At 47.0% G+C, this 10,000-nt stretch overlaps 1 protein-coding gene across 1 annotated transcript in view; it reads right to left on the bottom strand.

Moving 5' to 3' along the window:
• The window catches only part of cntnap5a (contactin associated protein family member 5a), a 232,558-nt gene that overhangs the window by 63,913 nt on the left and 158,645 nt on the right, over window positions 1-10,000 (bottom strand). Inside the window, exons 6-8 of the mRNA XM_063212967.1 lie at window positions 9,474-9,677; window positions 5,215-5,399; window positions 3,900-4,043 (exon numbers count right to left, since the gene is read on the bottom strand). Of these exons, the coding sequence (XP_063069037.1) occupies window positions 3,900-4,043; window positions 5,215-5,399; window positions 9,474-9,677 (533 nt within the window). The remainder of the gene's footprint in view (window positions 1-3,899; window positions 4,044-5,214; window positions 5,400-9,473; window positions 9,678-10,000) is intronic.

The following is a 10,000-nucleotide window of genomic DNA, read 5'->3' as shown; positions in this document are numbered from 1 at the left end:
CAATACTGCATCCTATCATCATTCTGCAATTTTTCAATTTTTAGCAAATCAGGGGGCCCCTGGCAGGTGGGGGCCCCTAGGCTGAAGCCAAATCTAGCCTGTGCGTTAATCCGGCCCTGCCTGTTTCCCAGACACAAAGCAAGTGAGTGCACTTTCCTTGGTGCTGATTGACAGGCGATACAACCTGAGGAATTTACCACCTACGCTCAGCCCATGTTCTTTCCCTGGGCCTGTATGAAGTGGTATTAGCTGACTTTATTGCCTCCATTGCTGTTTGCGTGTGTGACTGTACACACTCACGAATGTTAGCCAGACTGAGCTCCTAGCGCTATGTTATTATCGCTGCCTGCCTGCCTACACACAAGGTAGACAAACAAAGATAAACTCAAACAGACAAATGGGAGCTGCTTCTGCTGCTTCCAGTAGCAATTGCAGTAAAGAGTGAGAGTACTCTGGGACCAAATACAATCTACTGCAGAAGGTGTTAAATCAACTCTCGAAGTGTTAAATTAACACTGCTTTTTTTCCCCTTTTTACTGTGTACGAAGGCGAGCTCAAATAATGAAAAGTTGTGGCGTGTTCCGGGTCTTTCCCTCCCCCGGCTGATACGTACAGAATAATGAAATGTGACGAGCTTTCCCACTTAGTCCCTAACGCCATGACAATGTATAGGCACTTTTCCACTGCCCACTTTCTACCCGGTACAGCTGAACACGGGACGACAAGGTCACCATTTATTCCATTTCGACTAGTCTAGTATGGCACAGCTCAAAAACCAGCCCTGTTTTCTTTGGCTGGCTGAACCGAGCTGAGCGGGTATGTCTCTGCCTGCAACACAGAATGCCATGCGTCGGCTAGCCCTCACTGGTAATCACAACCAATCATGGCTCCCATCAGATCAACTCCCTTGGAATGATCTTAGGTTTGACAATATATTACTTTGATATTAAAATCGCAGAAGTCAACACTGTAGTATCCAAATATAATGTCGCTGAAACTATTCATAGCGTACTTCGATTGATCAGATATCTGTCGGCCTTACGTTAAGTCAATAGCATGCATAAAGTAATGCTGCATGACAATGCCAAAAACGTAACTCCAACCATACTCCGGGTAACATGGTTTGTAATAAAAACCCAAACCAGGCTGATTTAACAGCACCGCTCAGCTCGACTTGACACGGCACAGGACAGCCAGGTTGTATGTGGAGAAGAGCCTAATAACTCTTATATGAGAATAAGGCACACACACACACACACGTACACACACATCTTACCTCTCTAACCTTGCCAGGACAAAGATATTCCCTTTATAACTTATATACTGTACCTTGTATGACTTCCCTTGAGGTGATATGTCATTCCACTACAGAAATGATACCCTTGCTCTCTTTCATTCCCAAGTATTCATTTTCAATGTGCTGATAAAAAAACAAAAAATCTGGTTCAATAGTGAGTACGTCCGAGTGCATTTATAAACTCTTAAGCTTGAATAATGAATAACACTGTCCATCCGGTCAGACCGACCATCTTTCAGCGGATGTGGTGTGGCTGTGTGATGAGGGCAGGGCCGTTGACAGCTTTTGCAGGGCCCAGGACAAAGTCATCTCGAAGGGCCCACTAAACAATACATACAATGTAATGGGGACCCAATTCTGGGCCTCCTATCTCCCTGGGCCCGGGACAGCGTACCCCTTTGTCGTCCCCCCGTCAGCGGGCCTGGATGAGGGCATAGGGACGGTGCTTCAACTATGGGAGCCATTTATAACAGCTAATGCCCAGGACACCGACCAACGGCAGCACTAAATTTGTCCGCTGAACCTTGATCTGGGATAACTAAGCTCAGCGAGGGTGAGAGTCCTACATCAGTTTCGTAATTACGCTAGGAGGATCTGTGAATAATTTGTGCTCCCTCACCCCCTCTCTTCCTCTCTCTCTCTCTCTCTCTCTCTCTTTCTCTCGTTCACATTCTCGTTCTCTTTCTCTTCTTTCTCTCTCTCTCTCTCTCTCTCTCTCTCTCTCTCTGTCTCTCTCTCCCTGAATCTCTCTCTCTCTCTCTCTCCCTTCTTTCCTTCTTTCCTGGAAGGCTATAGATTAGCCTACCCTTTTATATGCGAGAAATCCTTCTCAATGACAGTCAACACCATTAAGAGTAATTGTGACTCACAGCGCTTTAAGAAAACAGACAGAGAGAAAAAAAGAAAGAGAGACAGAGAGAAAGAGGATGAAAGAGAATGAGAGAGAGAGACCATGCAAAAAGAGAACGAGGGATGGGGGGCCGGGTAGATGAAAAAAAAGAAAATAAAACACTGTTGATCTCCTTGGGACCACCTTTGGTGCGAGCCAATTTATCAGTTTAACATTCCACTCCAGGCGCCGAAAGCAACCACGGACGCACGCACGCACGCACGCACGCACGCACGCACGCACGCACGCACACACACACACACACACACACACACACACACACACACACACACACACACACACACACACACACACACACACACACACACACACACAGCCAGCCAGGATGCTATTATAGTATTGGCTGCAAAGCTGGAGCTGTGTTGGCATTAGGTCACCCCCAGTGTCGAGCCGAGTACTAGCGTGGTTCATTACAATTGAACCTCTTTCTCTCCTCCCTCCCTCTCTCTCTCTCTCTCTCTCTCTCTCTCTCTCTCTCTCTCTCTCTCTCTCTCTCTCTCTCTCTCTCTCTCTCTCTCTCTCTCTCTTTACCAGCAAGGTTTATTACAATTGAGTCTCTCTCTCTCTCTCAACCTGTCTCTCTCTCTTTCAAGTGAGCCTCCTTCTCTCTATATCACACTCTCTCCATTTCTCTCTCCATTTCTCTTTCTCTTTTTCCATCTCTCTCTCTCTCTCTCTCTCTCTCTCTCTCTCTCTCTCTCTCTCTCTCTCCATCTCTCTCTCCATCCCCCGCTCTCCAATTGAGCCTCTGCTGCTCCGGGCTGCCAGTTGCATTGAACTCCGATGTGTGTGCGGGGCCTCGCGTCAATGAAGAGGCTTCATTTGGCGTTACGCGCGCCATTGACATCTCGGGGAGGTCTAGCCACCGTAATATATCTCCACCCTGACCTTGACGAGGGGGTGAGAGGAGGGCGGCCAGCATTCCTCATTAAAAAACACAGAGTGAGAATATTCACAGCAACACGGGATATGGAAAATCTGTACTGTGCTAGGATTTGTTTTTATATTATTTTATTTTATTGTATTTATTTATTCTGTCTGTCTCTAGGCTCTTTTCCACTACCGGTTTTCTGATAGGCTGACAGACAGCTCGACACGGCACGACTCAGCCACCACTCCTTGCTTTTCGATTGGGCATGGCACACGGCTGAGTCGTGCTGTGTCGGGCTGTAGGTCAACCAGAAAGCCGGCAGTGGTACTGTCTGTCTGTCTGTCTGTCTGTCTGTCTGTCTGTCTGTCTGTCTCTCTCTCTCTCTCTCTCTCTCTCTCTCTCTCTCTCTCTCTCTCTCTCTGGCAGGCATAGGGACAATGCCCGGCTCTAGTATATTGGCCTTGACAAGCATGTGGGTGAAGAAGCAAATGCAACAGACAAGTGTGTAGATGTCAAAACAATCCACTCTTACTAACACACTAACACACATCCACCCATCCATCCACCTACAGAAACACACACAAACTGTACTTTATGCACATATAAGCACAAACATACAACACCCCACACCCTCCGGAAACACACGCACACACGCAGGCACGCAAGCAAGCATGCATGCAGGCACGCACGTGCACAAACGCAGACACACACACACACATACACACACAGACACACACACACTCACGCACGCACGCACGCACGCACGCACACATGCACACACACACACACACACACACAAAGTGAAGATTGAGAGACCTTACCACACTGTATATCTGTGGCTTGCGTCTCTTGGCCAGATCAATGATGTTCACTCCATTGTAGTACAGGTTCTCCATACAGCCATGGAAGTTCCTTCTAAGGAATGTTCCTGGTTTTCCAGGAAGCGGAATTCCTCCGAAGCTCAGCTTGAAAAGCAAAATCAAAAACCACAGTCTTATTGTACTGAGAGTATCCAGTGGTTCCCAAACTTCCCCTCCTGCACACCCTCTTTTACTTTTCGATGTGGTCCGCGCACCCCCTAAGCAAATATTTTGGTGTGCTACTGATGGCCACGCAACTATGATTAACTGCACATTATGCACAGTTGTAATGGGGAATCCTATTTTCCAATTGTCTAGGAGTTAAACTACACTTCAGATGGACCCTTCCAGCATACAATTCACCATACAATTAAAAACTACTTCATGTTCATTAAGTAAGGGTTAACGTTCGGCGAGAAGGTCGCTACCGTGGAATAGCAGCACGACAGAGAGAATCTTTAGACCCCGACGCGGAGCGGAGGGGTCTTGTTCTCTCTGAAGTGCTGCTATTCCACAAAGCGACCGACTCGCCGAAAGTTAACCCGCTTATTATATGGATATACTTAAATGATTCACACATGGCGGGGACATTTCTTTAGGCCTATTTAATGTGAAGTCTACTATAGTTTTTAATGACAAAAGATTTTGCTGCGCAAAACAAAACAGTGCCGTTGTGGAACACCGCTAGGCTAGGTAGCCAGGACAACAGGTGTTGTCTATCACAGCAGCTGATTAGAGTCTTGTTGAAAAGTCGCTTTAGCAGTGAAAAGTCTTGTTGCCATTGACAGCGGTCTGTTATAGACCAACCCGTCCGTTATCGAAAAATAACAGACGTGCGAACGTTGGGGAGCCCCGTTGAAATGAATGGAGCATTCGACCGATGACGTCACAACCATATAATAATGCTGTATAAAAACTCATATATCCACCAAGGCTCTATTTAGCTTGCCTTATGGACGCACCCGAGTTTGGGAAACCCTGGAATATACAATCACATTTAAGAAAGCCAACTACAATAGTAAGAGTTAGGAAACTGAGGGCTTTACTGATACTCTTAGTGCAAACAGAGGCTTGCAGATTTGAATCCCACCATTACCTCTCCCTACACCTCCATCTATGACTGAAGTGCCCTTGAACAAGGCACCTAACCCCACATTGCTCCACGGACTGTAACCAATACCCTGTAAATGACTGTAAGTTGCTTTGGATAAAAGCACCAAGTGTAACGCGATGTAATGTAATGTAATATTTTATTTCAGTTGGTGATGAAACCTACCTCGTAATCCACCTCCAGCGTGTCGCCGTCTCCGCGGGTGCGGAAGTGCTGCGTGTGGCGGTCCAGCGTGAAGTTCACCTGCCTGTTGAAGCGCTCGATGAGCACCGAGTGCCAGTGCTGGTCGTCAAGGAGACTGCCCAGCGTCACTGCCTCCCGCGCCCCGCCGCTCCTCACCCTGGTGTCATCTGCAGGGGTCAGAGTTCAAGCAAGGGGTCAGAAGGTCAGAGATGCAAAATGAGTCCATGTTGAAGAATAAACTGTTTATATTGAGGAATATACATGTACTGTTGTACTGGAAGCAACATTTTCACAAATACAGTTGGTATGTACAGTGTGTGGACCTTGGATATGCAAGATTAAAGGTCAGAGATGCAGAATGAGGTCACATAGTACTGCACTGGTATTGTATTGGAAACAACATTTTCGCAAATACTGTACCATGGGTGTGTACAGTGTGTGGTTTGCGGTTGGACAATAAAGGTCAAAGATCATAGATGCAAAATGAGGTCAAGTTGAAAAATAAACTCTTGACTAATAAATATGGTAAATTATGGCTCTATTCTGTATGGATCTATCCGACGTGGCACATACGGCATGTGCATGTGTGTAATTCTGGATTTTCCACCACGACAATACAGTAATTATATTCATATCAGCCAAAAGAGATGTCAAGTCCAAGAATAATCACAGTGCGTAGCTTAGCTTACAGCATTGTGTGGTTGGTACAGTACATACAGTACTGTATACATATGTGATTTTCCACCATCATAATTATGTTCATACCAGCCTACAGCAAAAGAGATAATGGAAGTTTAACCAAATATTTTTAGGGTGAAGGTTAGAGAGTGCCCGAGCGAAGAGCAATTTGTGGGGAGGCCACCGAGGGAATGGGATTCATTTCACGAAGGTTAGTGTCTGCAGGCCAGCTATGAAATATTACACACATACACACATACTGTACACACGGTGGTTTATTTATGCCGTGCACACCAGTAGTAGTGCACAACAACAGTGCAAGTACAGTTAACGGAGTAGGTCATGGAAGGCTTCCTGAAATGCATGTTTTAGTCGCATGTAGCGACTATTACACATGTGTAGGCACTTTGTCGGTTCGGACGTTGATCATTCGGTCGAAAACCAGTTTCCTGTTTGACTATGCGACATACTGGAGGACAGTTGACCTTGCTTGCTTTGCATTGTCAGCTAATGTGGTTATTAATTTGCCTTGGCAGGGAAATGAGGTAGACAATTACCCTTTCTACTAAGACACACCAGAAAGGTGTCAAAAAATATTGGACCTAAACAAAAGACGCCCTGAAAAATTGGCCAACTGGCACATTACTATATGGCTTAAACATCAATATTGTGTTTCATATTTGACAACTTGACATGGGTATGACTGTATTGCATATGCTACCCACTACTCTTAGGATGCGCTAAATAACTACCATAAATCATTAAAAGCTAAACATCTCCGCATTTAAAATTGTTCTTTACAATGCCGATGGTGATGTTACGCCAAGGGGATTACTGTTCACACATCCTTGAGGTTAGAAAACACACAAAATTGAACAGTGTTGAATATTTCAATAGTTCAAAGCAACAGAGAAGGGCCCTCGGCCCTTTACATAATGCTGTGTTCCCATGAGGTGTGTGCCTACAGCTGTGCTATATTAGCCTTCAGGGCTGCCTAGCGTAGCTCAGGTAAAGACCTTCTCAGTGCTTTCATTGTGTGCAGAAGGATTGTATTATACCCAGAAACGGTTCTGTCTTTGTGCAGAGGGAAAGTGCAGCAAACTGATTAATTTCGTTTCCACAATGCCTTTCTTTAGGCTTTTTCGCAAAAAAGAGAAACTTAAGTCCATATTGCACCCATAGGGGTTCTCATTTTAACACCCACTGGGCGTGAAAGCGAACAGATGAATAGTTGCTGAGATACATGATGAACAGACATGGATTTTTTTTTAAACATAACACAAAAAATATTTTAAAATAAATTAAAGGAAAAGCTTGTAGCTTTGGATATACTTCATTTTTCTGAAACCTGAATAACACGTCTAGTGATGTAAATATCAGAATTTTATAATCCATTTCATTGTAATGGATTTTAATGTTATGCTACAGTATTTTATAAGTAGAATGAGTCTCATGAGTATTATGAGTCTTCATTGAATTATGTACATTTACAGCAAATTGAGTCATATAAAAATCAATTTTCAGCACAAGATCTGCTTAACATTCACAGATATATCCTGCTGTGCAGAATAGGCATGACATGCTGTAGATTTTCCAGCCAATCCTTTTTTTTACACACACTGGTGTCAAACGTAGCGGTAGAAAAATGAAAACACACCAGTGTGCTGACCTAGACCTGAACTCCCGACCTCTGCATTGTCTACTCTTATCAACACGTCTTTAGAGCAGGTTTGCGACGAGTGGCTCTCCGCTTTGTCACCCACACTTCCCTCACCCTCACTCCAAGGGTTCCTGACAGCTTTGGCTGGGCCCAGGACAAAGTCATCTGAAAGGGCCCCCTCACCCAATATATGCAATGTAATGAGGACCCAATTCTGGGCCCCCCTTCTCCCTGAGCCCGGGACAATCGACCCCTTTGTCCCCCCTTGTCGGCTTCCTTGCACACGACCACCCTGGTGCATCCAAACGGAGGTGTCGCACTCTGTTTTCACTCTCCAGCGTACCGGAAGGTGTCACCACGTCTGTTTCTATTCCAACCACCTCTCTCCCCATTCCCTTGCTGAACAAGACCATGTCACAAGACCATGTCTCCTCTCCTGTCTCCACTCACCACTCAACGAGACTGTAGTGTCACCAGACAGCAGTGTCCCTCCTCCACTCCCCAGTCTCTTCCAGGGCAGATAGTAACCCGCCACCGCCACCACCCTCCCTTTCAACTGCCTGGGTCAGTCAGACGGTGCTGTCACCGATCTCCCCGAACAGAGGTGCCACCAGCTCTCTGTAAAATCCACATGGCAATGCATTCGTGCACAAAATGTGCATAAGCACACGTAAACAGCGGCGAGCATACTCCAGCACTTGCCATGCTCTGTCTCTGCAGGCTGCCCAAGTTCTAGGTGACCCTACCCTACCCTCTCGCTATTCTATACAGCTGAACACCTACACACCCAGAGGACCCATATCTCCTCTCTCTCCCATCTATCCGGTCTGTGCAGCATTACCTGATCTCCGCTCTTACAGTACACTTACCAATAACTTGCTACACTTAAGTGACCCCTAACTCTAAAGGTGCAGTTTACAGTCCTCTCCATGAATAAGGACCCCACTCCTCAGCTAATCTGAACTTCCGTGGCCCCTGGTGCTCCCATCACTCCCAGACTGAGATGACAACCCTACTCCACACTCCCCCACTCTCAATTCCCCCATGCAGAGCTGACAGCCCCATCTCTCCTCTCTCTCCCCTCCCCAGCCCACCAGGTTGAGGTGAAGGGCCAATTTCCCCCTGTGTAGTTCCACGGTGATGCAGTCTCCCCTCTGGCCCTCCACATTGCAGTACCCACTCCTGCACCTGCCAAGCTCCCAATCCAACCGTCTCATCCCAACTCGTCAATTTCTGACTACCTTTGACCAGACTGCACTTTTTTTAACAGCGAGGGCATACCTGCCACATCACATGACTATGTCTTGACTATGTGGCCTAAACCTAGACCATTCCCTAACCCTAACTGTCAGTGAAGTAACACTGCCACAAGGGGGCACCTTTGAGGCGCACGTCACATTTTGACTCAAAAAATGCAGTCTGGTCAAACGTAGTCAGAAATTGTTGCAATGATACACTGTAACCCAATCTGAACTGAAATATCCCATGTACTGAATTGATTAGCCCAAGCGGGGGTTCTTCTCTCTCTCCCAGGTGGAGATACAGAGACAGTTGGCCCCTGTGTAGGGCCAGCATGATGTAATCTCCCATCTGGCCCTCCCTGTACAGTAGCATCCGGTCTGCCTGCTGAACCCTGAATTCTCCACACTCCCAGGACCCATGCGCTCCAGTTCACCAAAATAGAGATTACTCCCCCATATACAGTACATCCCTTCTCTCTCACCCATGTTGAAGTGGAAGGCCAGCTTGTCCCTTTGCAATTTCAGGGTGACATACCCATGACACAGCACCCCTGATGAACAACCCACTCCAACGTACCCACACTGAGATATCACCTCACCCACTCTCTCTTCTGTTTATCCCTGGATATAGCCACGCTCTCTCTCCCCCCCTCCTCTCTCACCCAGGTTGAGGTGGAGGGCCAGTTTGCCCCGGTGCAGTTCCAGGGTGATGTAGTCCCCACGCTGGCCCTCTCCGTGCAGGAGGACCCCCTCCGCCTGCCGGCTCTTGAAGCGCAGGGAGATGACGTCTTTGGCCGTGCTCATGGACTTCTGGTTGAACCGGTACAGCAGAGAGCTCCTGCCGTCGAAGTCTGCCACGAACGACTCTGTGTAAAGGACGGGGGAGACGAGCAGAGAAGGGGGAAGAGAAAACGACAAGATGTTTAGGGCAGGAATATGCAGTGTACTACAGGCTGCACAGACATCCACAGGAACATGTGCATACAAGTATGCGTTCGTGTACACACACACACACATGCACACACTCACACTCACACTCACACGCACGCACGCACGCGCACACACACATGCACGCGCACACACACACACACACAAACACTTCTACCCGTCCCCTGGAGCCAGTTCCTGCCTGGTAGACACTAATCTCTTGTAAGTGCACACCGCTGCAATGCAAATCTGGAAGCTGTGC

This window comes from Engraulis encrasicolus, chromosome 13 (genome assembly GCF_034702125.1).
Source record: "Engraulis encrasicolus isolate BLACKSEA-1 chromosome 13, IST_EnEncr_1.0, whole genome shotgun sequence".
In the NCBI taxonomy this organism is placed as follows: Eukaryota; Metazoa; Chordata; class Actinopteri; order Clupeiformes; family Engraulidae; genus Engraulis; species Engraulis encrasicolus.
This window is presented reverse-complemented; position numbering and strand designations above follow the sequence as displayed.